Source organism: Camellia sinensis, chromosome 15 (assembly GCF_055761805.1).
Source record: "Camellia sinensis isolate YWXY chromosome 15, ASM5576180v1, whole genome shotgun sequence".
Taxonomy (NCBI): Eukaryota; Viridiplantae; Streptophyta; class Magnoliopsida; order Ericales; family Theaceae; genus Camellia; species Camellia sinensis.
The window spans coordinates 124950534-124977872 of record NC_138975.1 but is presented as its reverse complement, the minus strand read 5'-3'; the positions used below and the strand labels follow the sequence as shown (position 1 = coordinate 124977872).

Genomic DNA, 27339 nt, shown 5'->3' with positions numbered 1-27339 from the left:
GTGGGGGTCGCACCCCCAGTGAGGTGTCGCGCCCCCACTGGCCGAAACTTAAAAAAAAAAAAAAAAAAAGAAAACAGTTTTTTTTTTATCCAATTATGCACTGCCACCTCACTGGGGGTCGACCCCCAGTGGGTGTATGAGCCATTTTCCTAAAAATAAAATTATAATAAAAATAATTTTTATTAAGTATGTGTAAAGAGGGGAATGTGGATGTGCAAATAGAAGCTCCTAGGATTGTGCATCATGGTGAGTGTTTGGGAAGTTAATTTTGTTTTATAATTTTTTTAATTGGAGAATATTATTAAAGAATTTTTTTTTTGTGTTTGGGAAGATAGTTAAATTTTTTTATAATTGAATGTGATATTTATAAAAGAAAAAGTGAAATGATTATGGAGTTTGATTTGATATTTTGTTCAGATTTGTTTTTTTTTTTAATTTTGTAACCAATTTGCGAAAAAAAAAAAAAAAAAAACTATGTTCCCAAACAGCGCCATCCTGGTGTTTCCCTGGATAAAACCATTGGGAGAGGAATAGGAAGTCGGACCCAAACACGCACTGCAGATTGGTGGAAGCGGAGCAGCAATGGGGGAGAATGAGAAGGAGAATGAGGGTGAGAGTGAAATCCAAGTCCGAAGCCTGACAGGCGAATCAACCATCCTCTCCATTTCACCCAACAAAACCATTCAACACCTCAAGCTCCTACTCACACAAACCTTCCCTCCCGCTTCAAACTCTCCCAATTTCCATCTCTTCCTCAAGGCAACTTTCTCTTTCTCTCTCTCTCTCTCTCTCTATATATATATATATAATATATATATGATTTCATGTATTCCATAGATTTCTGCAGTTGCAATTGTTACTCGTGTATAATGCGGCACACCCGTTGTATGCTTGGGTAATAGTTGTTTTGGTTGATATAGATTGTTGGGTTCATTTGATCTCATTTAGTAAATTTGAGTGATTTTTTTTTTTTTTTTTTTTTTTTTTTTTGGGATCGAAATTTAAGTAGAATGTTTGATTTGATATGAACTAGTTCAATCCTTTCATCAAAATATTTTTAATTTGATGAAAAAAATGACTCTCCTTTGATTTGATGAGCATTTGATGAAAGAATTGGAGGTGATTTTTAGATATTTTTAATGAAAGAAAATATGAAGGATTGGAGATGCTCTAACGGGTTAAAATTTTGGGATAATTGGTGACTTAACATGGCATTTAAGGAGGTTCTGGTTCATGTCTCTGTTTGCATTTGGTTTCCACTTGCTCTCTCTATGTATGAATGTTTTCGTTGATACGTGGAAGATGGGTTGCACTGAGGGAGGGTGTTAAATAACTTAATATACATTGTTGGGCTTATTTCCTAATCGTTTAAGATGTTTGGACAATTGGTGACTTAACAAGTTTTAGGTAGGAGTAAAGTTTTTCTTGTTGTTTTGTTTTGTTTGTTTTTTTTTTTTATTTTTTCTAGTCTTAATTGCTGGAGCTTTATGTGTTGATTCTGTTGTCTCATTCTGGTTCTCATTTCCTGCTATTTTTGGTGATAGGGTGTAAAATTAGGTTTGCAGAGTCGGATAAAAAGTCATTCAATTGAGTCGGGAGAATTCATTGTTCTGGTTCCATATATGAAGAAGGATCAGCAACAAACCCAGCAGTATAATGATGCCGGAACACGCTTGAAAGACAAAAATGAATGCTCAACCTCAAAAGCTGCTGATTCAGCATGGTCTGATATGATGCAAGACCTTTCTTTTCTACGTGACATATCTAGAAAGGGGAATCAACCTAATGTTGAGTCAAAGAGCATGAATTCCGGAGATAGCAATGATGTGACTGGGGTATCCCCTGTTAATCGATCTTCAGAAACCAAACTTAAGAGAACGTTCAAACAGGAAGGAAATGTAGATGACATCATAACCGGTGTATTGCATTCTGCTGAAAACAGTCAACTTGATGAACAGAATTGCAAAAGACTTATGCAGCTTTTGGAATCAGTGAATTGTTTGACCAATCCACATTCTGGGCACTGCATGTTAAAGGAATTGTATTTACAAGACAGTGACACGAACCCATATGCAAATGAGAATAATGCGTGCCTATGTCCCTCTTGGTTGAAGACACTAATGAAGGCATTTTATTTCTTAAACATTTATTCTGCATATCTTCAGATGCAACGGGAAAAAATCACCTCAACTTATTTGAAGGAAGCACTGGACCAACTAAGTAAATTTGGACTTCAAGTTGGTATAGCTGATTTAGAGCATCTTTCTGTACTTTGTCCCAAGGTAATTGATTGAATTTCGGAATCATTACTAGAGTTTGCAGCCTTTTTTGTTTGACTGTTGTAATGATCTTATAGTTTGACATTTCTACGGGCCTCCTTATTGTTGGTGTCAAATCTGAGTAACAGTCGTTTCATATGAACATAGTATTGTAGATTTACTCCAGGGGTTTGTATAATTGGGAAGTAATTTTACTGTCTTTTCTCTTATGAAATTTTTGAAATGTCCTTCATTTTGTGGATGCAGTGTCCTCTTAGAGTAGTGTACTTTTCTGTGCGTCGTTTTGTTGCAAGATGTCCTCCACCAGGTGTAACATTCAAAGGATGCAAGTGCTTGTGCCGTCTCATAGTGCCTGCACATCATTTGCTAATTTTAATTGCACAACTGCCACTTCTAAGATTCTTTACTATGCTTTTGCATGTTGAAGTCAGGATTTATTCTCACCTGATTGGTTTAAAATTCTCTCTTGGGTCTATGAAAGGTGACAAGAAATATTTTTGTCATGTTGAATACAATCTACATAATTCGCCTCCTCTCTTTCATTTTTTTTTTCTTCCTCCTTCATCAATTTATATGCATTATTAATAATTCACCAAGACCATCATAATAATTCTTCGACTAAACTTTCTATACTATCAAATCTACATTGTTGTACATGACTAATCATGCTAGATAATGATCTTGTGATATTCATTTTTTTCAAGTCTAGATATGTTTTTTTTCCTCTTATTATGTAGTGATCATTTTGTTCAAGCATGTATAATATGTTCTTTCCTTCACAGGTTGTACGTTTTGTTAATGATGAAATAGGCATTTCAAATTCACTTGGCACCCTTGTTATTATCAATTCCTTAGTGGAACAGAGACATCAAGTTGAAAGTACATCTCATACTGGTATAATTGATGATCATTTTTACTTTCCCTCCCACTTTCCAAGTTGATTATGATTGCTAGGTTTCCAAATAGTTAATGCATTGGTTTCACATCCTGTTCAGTAGCTCGAAAACATGTGCCAACATCAAAGATTGTCAATGCTATAAACAAAAGAGAAGGTTCATTCAAAACAAATCTCTGCAATGCTGTTAAATTGTTAATGGTATGTTCACTATTTCTGAACTCTTGAGTTGTTTGAACATTTAACAGGATACACATTTATTCTTGGCATCCTTGACTCTTGGTTTCTAACGCAATGACCTTGGATAGAGTCGAGTAGAGAAGAATGATTCATGTAGCAGACCCCATTTGATGGGACTTAAGGCTTTGGTTTGGTTATCCTTGACTCTTGGTTTGCCAATGTGCATTACTTTGAAATTCAACCAACAAAGCCCTTAAGTTACAAAACTTGTTGAATAGCTTAGGTAGTAAAGTTCTTGATGATTATGCTAGAGACAGGGATTTAATCGATCCCTTCATAAAAAAACAAAATGAGAAAAAAAGAAAGTGAAAGAAAAAGAAAGAAGTTACAAAATTTACTGTAAATTTTGCAATTGTTGCCATCATCTCTCTCTCTCTCTCTCTCTCTCTCATGCACACACGCGCACACACACACACGACTTTCTGTTGTCTTTCATGTATTAGGCAACCACTTGCCGACAAAGCTGAATGTGTTTGGGAATACACCAAACAATATATATCACATCATGCTTTACAAAGTGTGTATATGCTTTGATAATGTTTATATTTTGCTTTCTATCCCAGAAAGTTATGACTATGTATTGGGATATTGATTGAGAGGTGGTGATGAAGTGACTTGTCATCTATTTATTTCTCATGTAAAAAAGGGCATTTGAAGTTCTGAATCCTTTATGTGTTTCTATTCTCATATAAGACACGTTGTAGAAAAAAAAAGAAGAAGAAATTATACTGAAACATCTTAAATACTCAGGTTGTGTTTTGGCATCTCCTTAAATTTGAATTGTTTGTTACCCTTGAGATAATATTAAGGAAAATTGTCACCTAAAACGGGGCTAGAAAGAAAAATAGGGAACTTGACCATAGATCATGGAATGAGATTATCTCTAGGTTTTTTTGTTGTTGATAAAAAAAAGAAGATTATCTTTAGGTTTCCATAAAATGACCAAGTATAAATCGCTAAAGTCATTGATTAAATGTCTGCCATTGATAAGCTATGTGAAATGTTGATGGACTTGTTCAAATTCAAGAGACATCCAACATGCGCTTAGAAGATGAATATAGAACAATATATAATCATTTCCACCAAAATTCAAACATTTAATGATTCCTTTGCTTGAATTAGAGACTACTCAGTCAGACACATAGTGTAAATTTTTTTTAGTTGTCTTGCATTCTATTTTCTTTTCTTTTGTTTATTTTTTATTTTTCCATTTATGTTGAATAGGCTCCATATATTTTAATAGAGATATTATTGCAAAGCTTACAATTCATGCTGTATTATGCTATTTTCAAGGATTGAGGGATAGATTCAATACTTTTATAGAAGGGAATGAATTATGATCACCTTATAATTTGGAAGTATTATTTTTGGGTTTCTTCTTGCCGTAATTAGATTAGGCTTTCATTTTAATTTGACTAACGAAATGGCCTTTGATAGGGCCGCGTGGAGAAGAAGGATTCATGTAGTCGACCCCATTTGATGGGACTTAAGGCTTGGTTTGGTTTGGTTTGGTTTGGGTTTGAGTTATACGGGAATAACCTTAGGCTCAGTTTGTAATGGATTACATGTCCCTATGATTCCGGTGTTTGTAATGGATTGAAATAAAAAATGATTGTTGATTACCTCCTGAAGTAAAAAATCACTTTTCTAAACTGTAGGAATTTGTTTACCCCGCTCCCCCAATGGGAATCTCACATTCCTGGAGGAATGTTGACCATTTGAGAGTTAGAAAACAAAATAAAATTGGGCCCATAATATTTAAAATATTATCATTTTCCCATAGAGAATTCCTATAGAAACTATGCTTAAATAACATTGACACGCATGAATTTTATTATTAGTAATGAGATTTCTAGTGATGAGATTCTCATTCCCCCTTAGGATTCCTGCCATGGTAAAATGGACTTACTTTATTAGAAAAATGTATTTTTGCCATTGATATTTTGTTTTCTAGATTTACAATTTGTCAATGGTATTTGGCCTATCCAATAATAATGGGATATGCTGTGTAGAATAAAAATGGGAATGAGATGGAAAAGTTCCTTCCCTTGGAGGATCTACTCATGTTTATGAAGGAAAGTGGTACCACTGCAAGAGGAAATGAAGCTAAACGAGCAAGGAGAAGCAGTGCAACTTCGAGTTCTCATTCATTCGAAGCACGATGCCATGTAGGTATTTTTTTTATAATGTTTTTTACATTTCTAGTGAGTCAGATCTATGTAGCATAAATATAGATACAGGAAACTGATAACACATGGCATGAACCTGCCGAAATCTTAAAAAGGGACACTATATGACAAGTAACGACAACATATTGCTATATTTGCATACATACATATATATTCATATGTTAGAAGTTTTCCATTGCATACTTTATGTTGGTCAGTGGCCACACATGATGTGTTCATTTTAGAAATGTTTCAAAAATCATATTTGGAGTGCACTACTTGCATTCTGAAGAATGCCAAACATTGTTACTATTAAGAGATTTTCCACGTAGGTTGCATCCATGAAGTTCAAAGAAGTGTCGTTGAAGTGTTTGCAAAATATTTGGAGTGCACAAGTTGCATTTAGAGGAATGCCAAACATTGTTACTATTAAGAGACTCACCATGTAAGTTGCATCCATGAAGTCTAGAGAAGTGTTGCTGAAGTGTTTGCAAAGTGTTTGAAATTATGAAATTTATTTTTAACTTAAGACACATTTCTAAGGGTGTTCAAGGAGTGTCAGTGTCAACACATGTTCTCCTCCCTATTAGTGCCCATGATTCTTAGATTAGGATGTTTCCTATTTTTTGTTCAATTGGTTTGAACGAAAAATACTTTTTCAAAAATTGTTTTTGGTAGAAAACGTTTTCTTATGTTTGGTTGCAACATTGAAATTAATGTGCTAGTAGTTGTGGTAGTAGTAGTGTTGTGGTGGTAGTGATGATGCCGGTAGTGGGATGGCAGCAACGAGGTGGTGACGGCAGTGGTGGTAGTAGTAGTGACGGCGGTGGTAGTGTTGGTAGGGTTATGGCGCTGGTAAGACTCTAGTCTAGAAAACATTTCGTACCTTTCAAAAGTGGAAAATGTTTTCTGCCTATATAAGTTTATTTTTTGTCGAACCCAGAAACTGTTTTCCATTGACTTTGGTTTCCCATCATACCAAACGCCAAAAAATATGGAAAATGTTTTTTGCCAAAGCAAACAGAGTGTTAATGAAAACATAATCAACGTTAAATTTCTCATACGAGACTAGAATTCTTTAGGTTTCACCCCCCAGGGTTTGGGTTGCAGCACATAGATTCTGGAAGCTTAAAAAGCTTCTATCAAATTCTCAGAACTTAACTCAATTGTACTGATTGTATAATATGTATAGGTCTTTTTGAGCTTTTTGATACATGTGGAGGAGTATAGGTCTTTTTTTTTTTTGTGTAATTTTTTTTCCAGCGGTATATGAATGGCATTCCCGTTTAGCCATCTTTAATGAATTTATTATTACTAATTGAAAAAATTGATTGCGTGAAATTTTACTTCGCTATGTGTTGGGTGTTTATGGAATAATATAATAAATATAACAGAGGTTTGGCTGTAAATAGTCAAATTCTTTTGTTCTTTTTAAAAAGTGAAAAATAAAAAGCATTCTGATGTTTCTCTTTATTTGTTAGGAGCTTTTTAGAGTAGTATAGATTAGCTTGTCATAGACTCATATATACTTGGAGCTGATACTAGATCCTTGAGTAGCCCTTATTTATGCTCATCAGTTGATACTATCAATATCTTTTAGTCTTTAGTCAAAGATAATGTGTCTAAAAGCCATTGTAATAACCATTGACTTCGCAGGATACGAATCCATTGCTACCTGTGAAAATGGTCGAACATCTCAGAAAGGGCATTGGAGCTTGGGGACAGGTTTCTTCTTTTGTCTCTTCCTTTGTAGTTATTTTCTCGTTTTCTTTCATCCTATCTGGGGAGGGGGTTGGGACTGGAGGTTAGGAATAGCTAACTGAAAAACATTAAACTCAGAAGACCTCTTTGGCCTGGGGACCTTCGATGTGGATATAAAAACCACCTTCTATTTAAATCTTATGTGGAATGTTGTGCTGAGCGCTAGACTATTCTGATGCAGATGGTGCATGTTGAAAAAATTAGTGCCAGGGTTGCCTGCCATGTTGAAATCCCAAATGAACTGTCAGAGAAAATGAAATCTGCTCTGAAATGTATTGGAATTACTAGGTTGTATAGCCACCAGGTATGGATGTTATCTTGAACTGCAATCCTTTTCTGAGCCAAAATTTTGAATGAACTTTAATTCTTCTGGTATCTGCAGGCAGAGTCTGTTCGGGCTTCCCTTGCTGGCAAGCATGTAGTTGTGGCAACAATGACATCCAGTGGGAAATCTCTTTGCTACAATCTGCCAGTACTAGAAGTATTGTCCCAGAATTTGTTAGCGTGTGCTCTGTACCTCTTTCCGACAAAGGTTCACAGGAATAGATCTCATGCGTTAATTTTATTGTATTATTCTTGGTGATGTGCCTTGTTTCTACTGAATAAAATTGAATTACAAAATGCATTGTATTTTAATATGGTGGAGAATGGCTTTTTTGTTATCTGTTTTTGGCTTTTTATTCAGTATTTATACTTCAAATTGTTCATTGGTGCAGGCTTTAGCACAAGATCAACTTAGAGCTTTGTTAGCTATGACAAAAGAGTTTGATACTAGCTTAGATATTGGTATCTATGATGGTGACACTTCTCAGGAAGACAGGATTTGGCTGCGTGATAATGCTAGACTGGTATTTTAGTAAGTTTTGGTTGTCTCAGACAGTCAGTTTTCCTTAAGCTGGCTGCCTTATGTTGTCATACTGAAATTTGTTAATTCATGTGCAGTTGATCACAAATCCAGATATGTTACACATGTCCATCTTGCCATTCCATGGGCAGTTCAGGCGGATTTTATCAAATCTTAGGTAATGTTTGTTTTACAGTGATCTCTAGTTTTGCTTTGGAAGTGATTGAGATAATTCCTATATAAGAAATAGATGTATTATTGATTGATATATTTTTTTATTACAATGATTCATGATTCCTATATATAGAAGAGTGTGAGTGTGTAGTAGGTAAGGAGTAGATGAAGTGGAGGTGGTAGTGGTGTAGTGGGTTAGGTTTAGTGGAGTAGGTGAGGTGGTAGTGGTGTAGTGGGTTAGGTTTAGTGGAGTAGGTTTAAGTGGGTGAAGTAGGTGGAGAGTAGGTGGATTTTAACAGCCCCCCGCAAACTCAAGGGGGATAGGAACTAACCAACTTGAGTTTGGAGAGAGTAACAAAACAAAAAAATACATAAAGAGGATAAGAGACACTGTATGGTCGTGTCAGACCATTGGTGAAGACACTGGATGGTGGTGTCATAACGTTGTAGAGGACACTGTATGGGGGTGTCATAACCATGTAGAGGACACTGTATGGTGGTGTCATAACGGTGTAGAGGACACTGGATGGCGGTGTCAGACCGATGTAGAAGACAGCTTATGGGGTCATGTCGGACCGTTGTAGCAGACACTGTGTGGTCGTGTCAGACCGATGTAGAAGACAGTTTATGGGGTCATGTCGGACCGTTGTAGCAGATAATGTTGTGACAGTTGTTGTGACAGTTTACAGAGTCTTGCTGGACCCTTGTAGAAACTAACCGGAATCAATGTCGGGACAGTTTACAGAGTCTTGTCGGACCCATAAAGGAGCTAACCGGAATCAATGTCGGGACAGTTTATAGAGTCTTGTCGGACCCGTGTAGAAACTAACCGGAATCAATGTCGGGACAGTTTACAGAGTCTTGTCGGACCCTTGTAGAAACTAACCGGAATCAATGTCGGGACAGTTTACAGAGTCTTGTCGGACCCCTAAAAAGTCGCACCCTCAAAAGGTGTGCCCAATCTGTCAAAAAAGGCGTGCCATCAAAAGGCGAGCCCAAGTCATAAAAAGGTGTGCCGGACATGATGGCGAGGCACGTGAGTGCCTTGGCTGGCGCGCCCGTTTGTCGTCTGGTGTCAAGTGGTGCGCGAGACGCGTGGCTGCCTCGGCTATTTAACCAAGGTTGATGCTGAGGCTGAGGCAGACAAAAAACTTCTGAAAATCCTCTGGAAAAAACTCTTCCTTTGCTGAGAGAGAAACTCTGTAATACTCTGTAACCAATCCGTCTCTGAAACACTCAGCAACATGGCCTCTTCTTCCCGTCCAGCGACCCAGAACATGGCCTCCTCTTCCCGTGGTCTGCTCATGCTCTTTCCAGAATTGAACGAGTCCACAAGAGAAATAACTGGTGCGGTGGCCAGTGAACCTCAACCAAACACCTCTGGTTTTGCTCCGTTGAACTTTCCGATGCGGTCGGTGGAGCAAAAAATGGCGGTGCAAACTGATATTGAGGCCAATCAGTATACTCTGAAGTCATGTGTGGAAACCATGACTGCGGTCACAAACCTGTCGCACCGGCTGCAGAGCAGGACAAATGAGGTGCAACAGTTAAACTCCTAGCTGGCTCTGCTCCAACGTATGTATAAGGATGCGCGAGCAGAGATAAGTGTGCTAAAGACAGAAAACAAGGAGCTGAAGCGGAAGGCCACCGTGATGTTCCGATTTGGAGGTCCGCCATATTCTGTAGTGGAGGAGCAGGGAGGAGTGATCATGCCCAGTGGAGTGGGAAACACGGAGGCAGCACCGTCAAGGGTCGCCCAGGATGGAGGCAAAAAGAAAAGACCGGCGGCAGAGTAGAGAAGAAGGGAGGTCGATGTGTGGCCGCTGCAGAAAAGAAAACAAAGCTGCTGTTGTTGTTTGTTTTGTTTTTTTTTTTTTTTTTGGTGTAGAAATGTGATGGGGGTTAATTCCCTGTCATGAATAAAACGATGTGCGGTGTGTTTTGGTTTATGATTTGTGTTTTTTTTTTTTTAAATAGATATGTGATAAAATAAATGAAATTATAAAATCAATGGGGAACAGGTTGGCAGAAGAAAAGTTTAAAAGAAATGATGGGAAATATTAAAAGAAATGTGGGAGAAATGATGAGTGTAATGTGATGATGATAAAAGAAAATAAAAATCATGAAGAGACATGCCACGTGAGTTGAAGAATAAAAAATAAAAAAAAGGAAAAGGTTGAAAGATTAAAAAACCAGAGGTGGAGGTAATAAAGTAAAAACATAACATAAATTAAAAATGAAAAGGAGTAAGGGGGAACCGAGTGGGGGTGTGGTGAGAGTGGTGGAATAAATATATATATAAAAAAAGAAAAATGATGGGAACATTGGCATGTGTTTTCAAACTGTCAAAAGGAAGAGAGAGGTTTGGTGTTAAAGGAAAAGGAATCATGGATATAATTAAAAAGGGGTCTAGTGGAGAGAAAGGGACCAAACCACCAACTCTTCTCTGCTGCATAACTGGCAACCACAATTTCAAAAAAAAAATCAAGCCACGTGAGAAAGTTGTTCCTGTCTTCCCCATATATCAACCAGCTAGCAGACTACAGATAGACTTGGGAGAAAAGCTGCACCAATAAAAACTCACCATGCACAACGCAGCTTAACATGCGCTGGCAGTGGAGAGGATGTTGATTTGTAACCAGAGATTCAAAAGTGTCCCTGACCAAACTTTGAACAGTTGAAGAGACTCTTGAATTTTTCTCAGCAGGGACAACAGCAAAGACAACCTTTGTTTTGTTCGATCCATCCAAAGGTTGCAGATCTGTAATCTCTACTTTAATGGTGGGAGCTACTATTTCATCAAGAATGTCACCTGAGCATCCAGATCTAGATCCTGGGCAGAGAGCAACACAGCCACGCCAAGTAACAGTGGAATCAACAGTGGAAGAGACAGACTGGTCTTCGACCTTTCCCATTGGGAATGTGGGTTGCTTTTGCTAGTCTCCATGGCAGCTCTGGATCGATGAATTTGGTGAGAGAAGAGCCATGGCTGTTGTGGGTTGTAGAGAGAGAAATTGGAGTGTGAAAATTTGGGTTTGTCCGGCGGACGGCCAAGGCGAGGCTGCCGCCCGCCGGTGAAGCGGAATCACTAAATTCTTAACCTTGCTCTGATACCATATAAGAAATAGATGTATTATTGATTGATATATTTTTTTATTACAATGATTCATGATTCCTATATATAGAAGAGTGTGAGTGTGTAGTAGGTAAGGAGTAGGTGAAGTGGAGGTGGTAGTGGTGTAGTGGGTTAGGTTTAGTGGAGTAGGTGAGGTGGTAGTGGTGTAGTGGGTTAGGTTTAGTGGAGTAGGTTTAAGTGGGTGAAGTAGGTGGAGAGTAGGTGGATTTTAACATCCTATTTGTAAACTTGTATTTTTCCTCAAAATGCTTTTCATTTATAGAGAATATCATTGTATTATTTCTCGATCACAATGTTACATACTTGTACTTTGTTATTTATTTGGTTTCCTTTCCCCTCTATTCTTATTAAATCAGGTTTGTTGTCATTGATGAAGCCCATACGTATAAAGGAGCATTTGGATGTCATACTGCTCTTATATTGAGGAGACTTCGGCGGCTCTGTTCTCATGGTACTTTTTCCCTATATGGTTTGGAAAATATATGGGTTTTTCCTTCCACTTAATTCTTCCTTTTTTATTTCTTGGAAAGCTCTTATTTTCTCAGCCTGCTTATTTGTGCAGTGTATGGTAGTGATCCTTCTTTTGTCTTTTGTACTGCAACTTCTGCAAACCCCCGTGAACATGCTATGGTAAAATTTTGATTTATTTATTTATTTATTTTTTTTTTTTTGGGGGGGGGGAGGGGGCGATGTCCATAATTTATTGTAGTTATTTGTAGGATGTAAGAAATAATGTATAGAGAAAGAGAGAGAATAAATTGTATGTATTATTATGTATAGAGAAAGAGAGAGAATAAATTGTATGTATTATTATTGATTGATATATTGATATCTATTACAATGATTCATGATTCCTATATATAGAAGAGGGTGAGTGTGTAGTAGGTAAGGAGTAGGTGAAGTGGAGGTGGTAGTGGTGTAGTGAGTTAGGTTTAGTGGAGTAGGTGAGGTGGTAGTGGTGTAGTGGGTTAGGTTTAGTGGAGTAGGTGAGGTGGTAGTGGTGTAGTGGGTTAGGTTTAGTGGAGTAGGTTTAAGTGGGTGAAATAGGTGGAGAGTAGGTGGATTTTAACAGCCCCCCGCAAACTCAAGGGGGGATAGGAACTAACCAACTTGAGTTTGGAGAGAGTAACAAAACAAGAAAATACATAAAAATAAAAGAGGATAAGAGACACTATATGGTCGTGTCAGACCATTGGTGAAGACACTGGATGGTGGTGTCATAACGTTGTAGAGGACACTGTATGGGGGTGTCATAACCATGTAGAGGACACTGTATGGTGGTGTCATAACGGTGTAGAAGACAGTTTATGGGGTCATGTCGGACCGTTGTAGCAGACAATGTTGTGACAGTTGTGGTGACAGTTTACGGAGTCTTGCTGGACCCTTGTAGAAACTAACCGGAATCAATGTCGGGACAGTTTACAGAGTCTTGTCGGACCCTTAAAAAGTCGCACCCTCAAAAGGTGTGCCCAATCTTTCAAAAGGCGTGCCCACTGCATCAAAAGACGAGCCATCAAAAGGCGCGCCAGACACGCGGCGATGCACGTGATCGACAGTGCGCGTGTCGGCCTCTTCGTCATGGTCTTTATAAACCGAAGCGGAGGCTGAGGCAGAAAACCTGCTAAAATCTTCTGAAAAACTATTCCTTGACTGAGAGAGAAACTCTGTAATACTCTATAACCAACCCGTCTCTGAAACACTCAGCAACATGGCCTCTTCTTCCCGTCCAGCTACCCAAAACAGGGCCTCCTCTTCCCGTGGTCTGCTCACGCTCTTTCCAGAACTGAACGAGCCCACAAGAGAAATAACTGGTGCGGTGGCCAGTGAACCTCAACCAAACACCTCTGGTTTTGCTCCGTTGAACTTTCCGATGCGGTCGGTGGAGCAAAAAATGGCGGTGCAGTCGGATGTGGAGGCCAATCAGTATACCTTGAAGTCATGTGTGGAAACCATGACTGCGGTTACAAATTTGTCGAACCGGCTGCAGAGTAGGACAAATGAGGTGCAGCAGTTAAACGCCCAACTGGCTCTGCTCCAACGCATGTATAAGGATGCGCGAGCAGAGATAAGTGTGCTAAAGGCGGAAAACAAGGAGCTGAAGCGGAAGGCCAGTTTTATGTTCCGATTTGGAGGGCCGCCATATGCTGCAGTGGAGGAGCAGGGAGTAGTGATCATGCCCAGTGGAGTGGGAAACACGGAGGCAACACCGGCAAGGGCCGCCCAAGACGGTGGCAAGAAGAAAAGACCGGCGGAATAGGCGAGAAGAAAAATCCCACTGTTCCGATTTGTGTTGGTTGTGTTTTGTTTTGTTTTGTGTTTTTTTATTTTTATTTTATTTTATTTTATTTTTTTTATGGTGTAAAATGCTGATCGGGGTTGATCCCCGGCATGAAGAAATGACAAGTTTGTAAAATGTTGTTTTTTTTTTTTTTTTTTGTTTTTTTTTTTGGGAGTGTTTTGTTGAAAAAATAAAAATAAAATGAAAGAAAACAAGGGAGAAAGAAAATAGATAAAAAATATTTATAGATGGATTATATGAAAAACATCAGTGCGATTGTTTCAAAATAAAGTGGGGTATTTAAAAAAGAGGAAAAGTGACTTGGAAAAAATAAATAAAAATAAGTGATTTTTGAAATCAAATGGAGGAGAGAGAGGGACAAACCCATGTGATAAAGTGGAGAGAGAGTCGGTGAGTGGGGTGCAAAAGGTGAAGGAGAAATGATGGATTGAAAATGGTTTGGGTCAAAAGTGGACACTGTTAGTGGGGAACATGAGTGCATTGATTATTTGATATAATAATAATAGTAATAAAAATAAAAAGTTAGAACAGTTGGAGAGAATGAGTGGAGTATGGTAAGGGTTTCATCCAAAGCCAAAAATCCTGCAGCGAATCACTTCGCAAATCCTAGCATGAGCTTTTTCTCTTTCCAGGCTTATTCATGAATTTCCTGGTGATTTCAAGAGCCTCTGGTGGCATTGTGGCAGAGAACACCCCAACCTGGATTTTGGGTGGCAGCAACTGAGAACACCCCAACCTGGATTTTGGGTGGCAGCAACTGGAAAATATCATAGATCTGATTTTTAAAAACCTCGTGACAGCATTTCATCAGCTTCATCCAAGACAAACATTTTGATGTAAACAGGGCGAAGTGATTGTCTCCGCAACATGTCAAACACACGACCAGGAGTACCAACAACAACATGAACCCCACTGGAGAGAATGCGCTGATCTTCGCGCACACTAGTCCCTCCAACACAAGCATGAACCTTCACACTTTGCTGGGCAAGTTCAAGAGTGGGTGGAAGAACCAAAGCTTGGCACTCAACCAAGCTATAATCTAGCTGCTGCAGAATTCCAGAGCAGAATGTTGCAGTGTTTCCAGTTCCAGACTGTCTCGTCATATGAGGTGAAGAATTCTTCTCCATCAGCCTCACACATGACTACAGTTGCACAAATCTTTGTTGATTTTATCAGCGGAATAGGTTGAGGTCCGGCGGGCGGCTAAGGTGAGGTTGCCGCCCGCCGGGGAAGCGAAAATACTAGGTTTTAAACCAGCTCTGATACCATGTAAGAAATAATGTATAGAGAAAGAGAGAGAATAAATTGTATGTATTATTATTGATTGATATATTGATATCTATTACAATGATTCATGATTCCTATATATAGAAGAGGGTGAGTGTGTAGTAGGTAAGGAGTAGGTGAAGTGGAGGTGGTAGTGGTGTAGTGAGTTAGGTTTAGTGGAGTAGGTGAGGTGGTAGTGGTGTAGTGGGTTAGGTTTAGTGGAGTAGGTGAGGTGGTAGTGGTGTAGTGGGTTAGGTTTAGTGGAGTAGGTTTAAGTGGGTGAAATAGGTGGAGAGTAGGTGGATTTTAACATAGGATATCTTTTTTATGTGGTCATGGTCAACTTCAATGCCCATTCATGAATCCTGGTCTTTTGAGTAATTATTTACCATTTCTGCTTTCATTCTACAATTCATGTTCAAATTCTCATGGTGCTACCAATGTAATATTGGTTTCTACATGAAACACTTCAATAGTTGTATACATTATCTTTCTAACATTCAAATATGAGGTTTATGATGATTTCTTAGGAACCATTTTCAATTGCTTTAATCTGCGTGTGTGTGTGCGCTTATTAACTGTAATATTTTATCACATGCATTAACATCATATTGTTCATCTGAAACATATCTTTTTCCTATGGTTTAGGAACTTGCTAATCTACCAACAATGGAGTTGATTCAGAATGATGGTAGCCCTTCTGGTCAAAAGCTCTTTGTCCTCTGGAATCCTCCTTTATGTCCAAAAACTGTATATTTTTTTTGCCACTATTCTGGTGCTCTATTTTTCGGAGTAGCTATTGTTCCAAGGGATGTTGCTTTATCTACTTGTGTGCACTTCTGGATTGTAGGTCTCGAAGAGAACTACAAATGTCATTGATAAAAAGGAATCTTTAGATAAAGATATCATTTTTAGACGCTCAAGGTAAGAAATCCTTATGTTTATTGTCATAGAAAATTATTGCACACACTGTCTTTCACAAAGTTATTTCTCGTCCTTCAGATGTTTGTAAACTAGAATTGTTTCTGGAGCTTACTGTAAGCAATTTTTTCTGATTTTCATGTCATTTACTAAAACAAAGTTGTCATTCCTAGAGACTTGTGGTTTGAGCTACTTATGCTTTGAATATAATTTTGGGTAGCCTTGGGGTGAGTATGAAAGTAGTCAGGTAGTTAGGATGCTGTTTAATTGCTATGTTTTGGTTATAGTGATGTAACACACATTTGGCTGAAATTCTTGAAGACTTGTGTTCGAAGTTTGACCGTTTTCAATATTTTTTTGATTGAAAAAGTGGTTAACTAGAAAAATCTATAAAAGCATGTATACTGCATAACAGACTAGTAATATTTCATACAATACTTTCAAGTAATTACAATTCCTTGATAAGTCATATCCACAGGCATGTCTGTTATGCATTTGCCATTCCTCTGATCCCAAGTATTTTCCAATATTTGCCTTCACGACCACACAATATATGTTAATTGCATATAATAATACCATATGATATATGTATCATGCATAAACATCAAGGAAAAGACTTACCATATATTGAAGTATTTTGACTCAAGATATGAATGTTTGAATTTTTCTATTTGCAGCCCGATTTTGGAGGTTTCATGTCTTTTTGCTGAAATTGTTCAACATGGGCTTCGTTGCATTGTATTCTGCAAAACACGCAAACTTTGTGAACTTGTTTTATGCTATACGTATGTAACATTAACCCATTTTATTTATTAAGTCTTTAACTTTGATGTTCATTTAATTTTTGGATTATGGAGATGCTGTAATCTGATATCTGTAATTGTGATAAGGCGTGAGATTCTTCAGGAGACAGCACCCCATCTGGTTAACTCCATATGTGCTTATCGTGCTGGCTATATTGCTCAGGTCAGTATTTTTGTTCTTCATTTTCTGCGAACAATGATGATGGGTGATGTTGATGAATTATACAAGAAATGAAAAAACCCTTTGATTGGATAGAAGTTTTGGTGCTTGTGTTACTATCGTCTGATGTGTGGCAGAAAAGTAATGCATTTCTTTGCTTCATTTTTCACGGTAGAATTTCAACATCACCATGCTCTTAAATAACTTGATGCTCTAGATATGGGAATGGACCATGGCTAAGGTGAACTTGTCCTTTTGTGGTCTTTATGTAAATAATTGGAGAAAATAATAAATAGTTTTGATTAAGGTACTTTTAACCTCTTAATTATTTTGTGAATCATGGTTTCATTCTCTGAAGTTTACTTTTTACCTCCTTGAGGCTCTTTAGTTATATTTATTATTCCCTCTCTTGCACGTATGTTTTTATTATTCTTTCTAGGTTTTGTTATGCTTTGAGCCTTAGATAAAAAATTAAAGTCCTTTGTAGAGGTCTGATTTTCTTCCTTGTCCTCTTACATATCTCATTTTTTTATGTCAAAAGCCTAGTTTGGCTGATAGCCTAGTTTGTCATTCAAAAGTAAAAAAAACTGATGTTGATGTTTAATTCTGTGGACACATAAAACAATTTCCAGTATTACTGTGATTGACATCTTTTGCTGTTTAGTATTGTGTATATACATTTAAAATATCTTTGTTATATTTTAATTTTTATGTATATTTCATATTTGGGTTGTTTTGCTCCTCTGCTGATGTCTGCATTATCACCAACAGCTGTGGTTCTTTTTAATTTGCCTAATAATGCGCCTTGACATTACATGATTGATGGAGCAGGATAGGAGAAGAATTGAGAGTGAATTTTTTAGCGGGAATCTTTGTGGTGTTGCTGCAACTAATGCCTTAGAGTTGGGTATTGATGTTGGGCATATTGATGTAACCCTGCATCTAGGCTTTCCTGGTAGTATCGCTAGGTATAGAACTAATGTAATTTGGTTTGTGTTATTAGTAAGGTAATCTTTTCTTTCAACTGTTCTTATATTTTTCTGTTTATTTAATGTTAGTCTGTGGCAGCAAGCTGGAAGGTCTGGGAGAAGGGAAAAGCCCTCACTTGCTGTATATGTTGCATTTGAAGGGCCTCTTGATCAGTATTTTATGAAGTTTCCCCAGAAACTCTTCAGGAGTTCCATCGAATGTTGTCATGTTGATCCTAAAAATCAACAGGTATTTTTATTTCCAAAAGAAGTTAACACATAATTCAAAGTTACCCCGGAAGTGAAATTTCCCCAAAAATGAATGAGTTGGAGTAAATGTAATGGCATCAACGGTTTTTGCAAATATCTAAAATACGGCAGTGTGTTGGTTGTAGATCTTTCTTCCCCTTAGGAGCAAGCCACCTTCCATCTCTTCTAGTGGGTTTTTTTGCAAATAGTGGTGGTGGTGGTTTGGGTGTTTTGGGTAGAGATTAAAATAATGAGAGAAAACGAAATAAAAGCAAAAAATAATTATGGATGGTGAAGTGGTGGTGCATGGCGGTAGTGGTGCTGTTGCATTGGGGGCTATGATGGCTGCTGCGGTTTTGGTAAGGTGGTGGAGATGTGGAAGAACAGATGGTAAGAATGGAAGAAAAGGAAAGAAAAAAGGACGTTAGAGTAATTCTGCCAATTTTGCACATGCCTAACAATGGGATATTCTGTTTGCACACTGTTAGAATTTACCATCACCTACCACCAATTTACCATCACCTACCACCACCTACTCCTCACCTACTACACTCACCCTCTCCTATATAATGAGCCACTCACCATTTGTAATATATATCAATCAATACAACAATCAATAATACATAAATTATTACATGGTATCAGAGCAAGGTTAAGAATTTAGTGATTCCGCTTCACCGGCGGGCGGCAGCCTCGCCTTGGCCGTCCGCCGGACAAACCCAAATTTTCTAATTCTCTCTCTCCTTCCTCAACAAACTGATTCATCACTCAACCCGTGAAGCAACGGTCCAGATTCACCCAAACCATCAAGATTACTCCTACGACTCTTCGCAAGGTTGAACCAAGGGTCCTTGGTTGGTAAACCCGTACTCTTCCTCGGACAGTAAGGGGAGTTCAGCAACCGCATGCACTACAGTGTCTTCAGCCAAAGAAACTGACGAGGATTCCTCTATGGATCTTGACTTGGACTTTTCTCTTCATCTTGGGAATGAGAAGATTTCCATCCCAAAGAAGCATGTAAGCTCTAATCTGAGGGCACCTGATATGCAGCCCGAGGTTGACTTGCACCTGAGTCTCTCCACTGGGCCTACTGAATCTGATATCACTAGTGTCCATTTAAGCTCCACTCCATCTCAAAGTGTGGCAGATATGCCACTGGTCACTGGTGGAGCCTTGCATATGGATGAAGGATTATCTTCGTTACGTTGGAAATCTGGAAATTCTTTCCATCCATTGCCTCTCACTCCATCCACTGGTGTTCTCTCTCCTGGTACTTCAAGCCCAGATACTGGTACTTCAAGAATCACTGCACCTTCAAGAATCACTGCTGCTAAAGCAATTGCCCCACATGGGCATGTCCCTCCGCCATCTGCTAAAGCACTTGCCCCACATGGGCCTGACCCTCACGCCACCCACTTTCTCTCTCTCTAACCATACTTTTCCATCTCACCCCAACTTTCTTTATTTTATATATATATATATATATATATATCTTTTTATTGCTTGATATTCCCCAACCACTCCACGTTCACACCACGCCAAACACCTCTCTTTTTTTTTATCATATATCCTATCACTATACCAGCCCACATCTTCACATCCCCCTCATCATATCTTCATATTTGTTTAATCTATCACTACCCCCTTTAGGTATAATGGCTGACACCATCATGTGTTGGTTTGCACAACAACGTGGGTTCCATTACCCCTTTATTTATTTTATTTTCTCTTCATTTTTTCATTCTAAAAAAAAATAAAAATAAATAAAAAAATAAAAAATAACAAATAAAAAAAATAAAAAATAAATAAATAAATAAAATTATTCCAGTTGATTTTTCTGCATTACCACACCTACCATTCGAGTTTGCACAACACACTTGCTTTATTCATCTCCGGGGCTCAACCCCGATCACAATTTTACACAAAAAAAAAAAAAAAAAAAACAACACAACAACGGCTTTGTTTTCTTTTCTGCAGCCGGCCACCAACCGACCTCACTTCTTCGCCTATTCCGCCGGTCTTTTCCTCTTGCCTCCGTCCTGAGCGACCCTTGACGGTGTTGCCTCCGTGTTTCCCACTCCACTGGGCACGATCACTACTCCTTGCTCCTCCACTGCAGCATATGGCGGCCCTCCAAATCGGAACATCACGGTGGCCTTCCGTTTCAGCTCCTTGTTTTCCGCCTTTAGCACACTTATCTCTGCTCGCGCATCCTTATACATGCGTTGGAGCAGAGCCAGTTGGGCGTTTAACTGCTGCACCTCATTTGTCCTACTCTGCAGCCGGTTCGACAAATTTGTAACCGCAGTCATGGTTTCCACACATGACTTCAATGTATACTGATTGGCCTCCACATCCGACTGCACTGCCATTCTTTGCTCCACCGACCGCATAGGAAAGTTCAACGGAACAAACTCCGGGGCGCTTGGTTGAGGTTCCAGTGCCACCGCACCAGTTATCTCTCTTGTTGACTCGTTGAGGTCGGGAAAGAGAGTGAGCAGACCACGGGAAGATGAGGCCCTGTTCTGGGTAGCTGAACGGGAAGAAGAGGCCATGTTTTTTGGGTTGCTGAGTGTTTCCGAGAAGGGTTGGATACCGAGTATTTACAGATTGTTACAGAATGGCAACAGAGTGTTCCAGAATCTCTTTCTCCGAAACGGAAGAGTTTTTTCAAAGGATTTTCGGCGGTTTCAGACTGGTTTGCACAGCCTCCGCCTCAACCTTGGTTAAATAGCCGAGGCCGGCACGCCGCTCTGTTGCTCACGTGCCTCGCCGCGTCTCCGACTCACCTTTTGATGGCTCGACGCTTTCTGTCAGGCACGCCTTTTGATGAAGTGGGCGCGCCTTTTAAGGGCGCGACTTTTGAGGGCTCACTATATATCTCCATATATATATATATTTGGGCAGCTTATATACACCATCATACAGTGTATTTTTTAAGGGTCCGACAAGACTCTGTAAACTGTCCCGACATTGATTCCGGTTAGCTCCTTCAAGGGTCCGACAAGACTCTGTAAACTGTCCCGACATTGATTCCGGTTAGTTTCTACAAGGGTCCGACAAGACTCTGTAAACTGTCCCGACATTGATTCCGGTTAGCTCCTTCATGGGTCCGACAAGACTTTGTAAACTGTCCCGACATTGATTCCGGTTAGTTTCTACAAGGGTCCGACAAGACTCTGTAAACTGTCCCGACATTGATTCCGGTTAGTTTCTACAAGGGTACGACATGACCCCATAAACTGTCTTCTACAACGGTCCGACATGACCCCATAAACTGTCTTCTACATCGGTCTGACACCACCATACAGTGTCCTCTACCACGTTATGACACCCCCATACAGTGTCATCTACAACGTTATGACACCACCATACAGTGTCCTCTACAACGTTATGACACCCCCATACAGTGTCTTCACCAATGGTCTGACACGACCATCCAGTGTCTCCTATCCTCTTTTCTTTTATGTATTCGTCTATTTTCTGTTTTGTTACTCTCTCCAAACTCAAGTTGGTTAGTTTCTATCCTCCTTGAGTTTGCGGGGGGCTGTTAGAATTTACCATCACCTACCACCAATTTACCATCACCTACCACCACCTACTCCTCACCTACTCCTCACCTACTACACTCACCCTCTCCTATATAATGAGCCACTCACCATTTGTAATATATATCAATCAATACAACAATCAATAATACATAAATTATTACACACACCATGGTTTGTCTCAGTACATGCCATTTGTGTTGTTTAGATATAAACTTCGGAACAAAATTCAAATGTTCAGGACAAACTTTTGAACAAAAATGAATTGTTAAGATATCATTCTGTTTGGATATAAACTTGTGAACTGTTTTTTGTTCAGAAGTTTACGTCCAAACATTTGACTTTCGTTCGGAAGTTTATATCCGAAAAGTATAAATGAAGTGTACTAGGATTTTCTGTGGCGTGCAAATAGATAGTTGTTTTTTTTTTCCTTCTGTTAAATTATTGTCTATTATGGGTTCCTAGGTAGCAGGGGAACCTTTCCTAATTTTTTGCCTTCTTGTAGGTGCTTGAACAACACCTGGTTTGTGCTGCTGTTGAACACTCACTGAGCTTTCTTCACGATGAGATTTATTTTGGTCCTGGCATAAAGAATGCCATAATGGCACTTAAAAGTAAAGGATACTTGATTGCTGATCCCTCAAAAGATTCTCCTAACAGAATTTGGAGTTACATTGGGCATGAGGTATATTATTTGTATGTATAGTATAGGTCTGATCTCTCTGTTCTTATAGTTAATGAAATATCTGATCATGTATGAAATTCTTTAGCAGCTGTAAGTCACTAATTTCCCATCTTCCTTTTCTGTATTCTTGTTTGTAGAAAATGCCTTCTCGTAATGTTAGTATACGAGCAATTGAAACTGAGAAGTACAAAGTAATTGACAAGCAAAAGAATGAAGTCCTTGAAGAGATTGAGGAAAGCAAGGCTTTCTTTCAGGTAAAATGATTATGAGTTTTGATGGGGATTATTATATTGATATATGGCACTTCATATTTATGCATGGTAAAGCATCGACTTTTGCTGTTGTAGATCTTTGGAGTGTTTTTTGTCCATGGGTGACTTCTAGTCTAATTATTTTCGGATTCTTTACACTTTTTGCAAATTTATTTATTTATTTTTATTTTGCTGAGCCAACTACATTTCATGCCTTTTTTTCTCCAATTGCTTCTCAATCTTTCATGGTATTTTTGCCCAAGGATGTGATCTGCCTATTTCTTTTAAATAATAATCGTACTTCATACTTGGTTCTTCAGATTATTTTCTATTATACTAAAAAATAAAAATTTAGTAGGTCTATGCAGTTACAATGGTAACCTAGTAATATTTTTTGATCTTTCAGGTTTATGATGGTGCTGTGTATATGCATCAAGGCAAAACCTATCTGGTGAAAGAATTAGATATATCAAGTAAAATTGCTTTATGCCAAGCGGCTGACTTGAAGTACTACACAAAAACTCGTGATTACACAGATGTTCATGTCATTGGTGGTAAAATTGTATGTGGGCTCTTAATTCTTTGTGCTAACAGTGCCTATTAGTTGCATGAGTTATGAGTCTTGAGACATGAACAACAGTATTCTGCATACTTCTGTGAAACCTTCATATGATAACTTGAAATGGTATATATGATATTGTATCTAGTTTTCTCAAAGTTAAGTTTCATTAGATTAAAGCAAAGGGAATCATAGTGAGAAACCTTTAACTGCAAAATCTCATTTTTTATCATAGTGTTTGATGTTATTATCATAGTGAGAAATGACAAGATTTGTCACTTTACAAAGGCATAAAGCGTAAGCCCTCTGATGGCACTTCCAGCTTCATATAATTAGATTTCTAACAACATAAAATTGATAAATAAATTTAACTCAGCTCAACTCAGCAAGCCCTTAATTTCAATTACTTGAGATCCTTCATGTAGATTCATCTTCTTAATTTCAACCCAGCTAACTCTTCCTATTTGTATGGAGAATTTGTGGAATTTGGATCTCAGAGGCAAGATAAACTGAAATGAAGTGGGTCAAGTAAGCTGCCTTCTTGAATAGAGAAGTCCACATGTAGCCACCAGATGACCGTTCTGGCTATCTTGAAGAGAATTTAATCATATCTTTGTTGTGTTTGCTTGTATTTTAGCCATGTAGTTTACAAGCTTAATTCCATTTGCATGAGGGTATTTGCAAATAGTACTACACAAGTATTGTGAACCCTTTCGACACTGGAATAAGTATTGATAACCACGTGCATATGCTACTGTTGCGTAGGCGTATCCAGCGAGGATTTCCAATATCCAATTATCTAGAACAACTTCCCAAGTAAATACTTGCAAAGTAACAACTACTTGGTTTGGTTTCTATCGTATATGGCGAGGAAGCAACCAAATTTTTGATGCAGTTGATCTTTTGCTTCCTACGTATTCATATGAATCACAGGTGTGTATTGGTTCACTTCTGCATTATTATGGATTTCTACTTTCGGCTGTTTCTCATTTAGCATTGTTGTGTCCAATTAACCATTTCTTTTGACTTCTTGTTTTTACCTTTACATGTAAACAGGCTGTTTGGATTCGAGTCCCACAATCTATAAAAGCAGCCGTTGAGATTAAAAACTTGTCCTTCCGTGCAGGCTTACATGCTGCGGATCATGCTCTTCTTAATGTGATACCTCTGTAAGTTGTCAACATTTATAGTAAAAGGAAACCAAAACTAATAAAATCTGTATTGTTGTCTAAACATTGCTGAAATAATAGATAATTTTGAGGTTACAGCCTTCTTAACAATTGTTGTCAATTTATTTATTTATTTTCTTTCAAATTTTAAACGTGAAATATGTAGCTGCATTAGGGAAGTCAAGTTGGTTAGCTATAACCCAACTTGTCATATTTATATGTTGTTGATCTGACTGCATCATGATTCGCTGGCATGTAGATATATAATTTGCAACTCATCAGATTTGGCTTCAGAGTGTGTAAACCCTCATGATAGTCGCTATGTTCCTGAAAGAATTCTGCTATATGATCAGCATCCTGGAGGGACTGGCATTTCGGCACAAGTGAGTTGCAGTTGATTTTTTTGGTTTTCTTATTTATTTATTTATATGAGTTGAAATTGAAAGAACAACTTATTTTAATGAGTAAAGATTTGTTTGTCAAGTAAGTTTTTGGTTTTGGACTGCCCCTTTTGGACTGCCCCAGCTGACTAAGTTAAATTATTTTTTAGACTAATCCCATATAATTTATCCAAATATTGTTTTGTTCTGATCTAAGAAGCACAGACACAAATACGGGAATGTAGTGATTTTCAAAACGCTAGGGAAATTAGGACATAGACATGCTAGGGATTGACTAAATATATAATTTCATTTTCTGTGTATATGAATATAAATTTATGATACATAGATCCGAGAGACATCAATGTATATTTGAGTTCATATATCTACTTTTTTTTCTACTCATTTCCTCTATATTTCCTTATATTTTACTTTGACCCCAAACACTAGACACGTGTGCCCATGAAGTGTCCCCATGTCTTACAAAAAAAAAAAAAAAATTACACCCTGCATAGCGTGTCAGACATGTGGACACGCGTGTTCCAGCTATGTCAGACAGGGATATGACACTCATCTTGGAGTGTAAGTGCTTCTTAGGTTCTGATTATGTCCTTGACTTTTTGAAATTGAATATTGTGTGTTGCAAGGATGAAACTGCATAGGATATTTTAGGAGTTCTGAGCTACCATTTGTGAATTATTATATATGATGCACAAGAATTTAATGTTAACTCTGCAATTTGAAAACATCTGAATGTATGCAGGTTCAGCCTATTTTCACTGAACTGTTAATGGCTGCTTTGGAACTTCTCACATCATGCTGTTGCTCAGCAGATACTGGTTGCCCGAACTGCGTTCAAGTCGGTATTAAATTCTCATTTTATTTTTGATATTTAAATTTATCCCATTAAATGCGTTATAGTAGGTTTTGGCATATGTTGCAGAATCTAGCGTGTCATGAGTATAATGAAGTTTTGCACAAGGATGCAGCTATTATTATCATTAAGGTCCTGACTCGAAAAACAGTTCAATATCATCACCGCAGTTGCAATATGGGCTTGTAGTAGTTACTAAATTGTCTTGTTCATGCAGGGTGTTCTTGATGCTGAGAAATCTCACTTCGATGAGCTTTCCTGACTAACACAACCTCTCGGGCGCCAAATTACCAATTTACCATAGCTTAGCAACAAATAGGTAACACGCACCCTTATGTTTTAGAGGATGGGGTTAAAATTTTGTTCACTTTTATGTGAGACTAGTGGGATGATAACTAGGGTTGGCTCTGACTTTTTTAACGCCTAGACGCCTAAGGCGATCTTTCAGCAGGGACATTTTATACCCTTTTTTTTAAAAAAAAAAAAAATTATTGGTGTGTTTAGTTTGTGTTTGTAGAGTAGTTTTTGAGATAAAAAGTATGAAAACTTGTTCGGTTTGCCTTTTTCAGAAATGGTTTTGGAAAATTGTTGTGGGAAGAGAGTTTTAAAAAAAGTGATTGATTTGATGTGTATGAGAAAGATAGAGTGATTTTAGAAAGTAGGTAACCAAATAAAATTTTGAGATTTTTTTTGAAAAAATTTGTTTGGTTTGATTACTCTTGAAAATTTATTTGTAGAGAATTTTTTTCAAATTTTTTTTTGATATGTGTTTAATTTTTATTTTTTGATATTTGGCAATACTCGTGAAAAGGTTACTTCTTGTGTATATCTATTAAAATTTAGGATAAATTACATTTCGCCTCTCTAAAATTTCACTCATTTCTCACTTTGGCTCTTTAAATTTGATTTTTTTTCACTTTGCCCTTCATGTTTGCAATCATTCCCTCTTTGGCCCTTTAAGTTTGATTTTTCTGACTTTGGCCTTTCAAGTTTGCAATCCTTTCTACTTTGACATTTCATGTTTGCAATCTTTCCCGCTTTACTTGTAAACTAACTTCCATTTAAAAACTAATCAGTGTGTTTAGTTTCAGTTTGCTGAATTAAGTTTTTTGAAAATTGAGTTTTTTATTTTGTGTGTTTTTTTTTGAATTTTTAGTGAAAATTTTAAAATTTTTAAGCATTTTTTTTTACTTTTTTAAAAAGTAAAATATTTGTGAAAAAATATTTTTAAAAATTAATAAATATACAAAAATATATTGATTTTTCATTTTTTTTGGTATTTAATGAATTTTTTAAAGTTTTTTTTTTCACAAAATTATATTTTTTAAGTGTATTTATGTTAGTTGTGTCTAATTTTTTTTAAAAAAATGTATAAAATATTAAAAAAATTCAGTAAAAATAAAAAAGTACGGAAAATAAAAAAGTATAATTTTTTGAAAAGTGTTTCAAAAAACTAAAACCAAGCATAGTGAATAAAATCTGTCACAACACCAACACATTAACTCTACGTGTGATGTAAAAAATTCGCTAATGATGCAAAAAATGAAAAATAGAAAACAAAAAAAATTAATTTTTTTTAATCTTTAGTGAAGTTTTTTTTCAAATTTATCCATAAACATTATTACATTATAGATGTATCTAGTTTAGATGCACCTAAAAAAATAAATACAAATTTAACTAAAAAAATAAAAAAAAAAGTTCACTAAAGAT

At 37.5% G+C, this 27339-nt stretch overlaps 1 protein-coding gene across 5 annotated transcripts; it reads left to right on the top strand.

Moving 5' to 3' along the window:
- Window positions 1–501: 501 nt before the first annotated feature.
- Window positions 502–26328, top strand: LOC114320592 (uncharacterized). Of its 5 annotated transcripts, none has more exons than XM_082910165.1 (27): window positions 502–759; window positions 1545–2282; window positions 3062–3173; window positions 3278–3375; window positions 5427–5582; window positions 7239–7307; window positions 7525–7647; window positions 7726–7875; window positions 8060–8191; window positions 8286–8365; window positions 11854–11948; window positions 12060–12127; window positions 15711–15812; window positions 15913–15986; window positions 16661–16768; window positions 16874–16949; window positions 17778–17914; window positions 18005–18164; window positions 22217–22396; window positions 22534–22650; window positions 23054–23209; window positions 23972–24139; window positions 24263–24375; window positions 24635–24758; window positions 25519–25614; window positions 25699–25761; window positions 25847–26328. In XM_082910165.1, exons 1-27 carry the CDS (start codon window positions 583–585, stop codon window positions 25889–25891), a joined length of 3717 nt encoding a protein of 1238 aa, XP_082766291.1. In that variant the 5' UTR covers window positions 502–582; the 3' UTR covers window positions 25892–26328. The 5 variants fall into 5 exon arrangements, with proteins under 5 accessions (XP_082766291.1, XP_082766293.1, XP_082766292.1 ...); XM_082910163.1 differs by having other exon boundaries at window positions 503–759; window positions 3275–3375; XM_082910167.1 differs by lacking the exon at window positions 23054–23209.
- Window positions 26329–27339: the final 1011 nt, after the last annotated feature.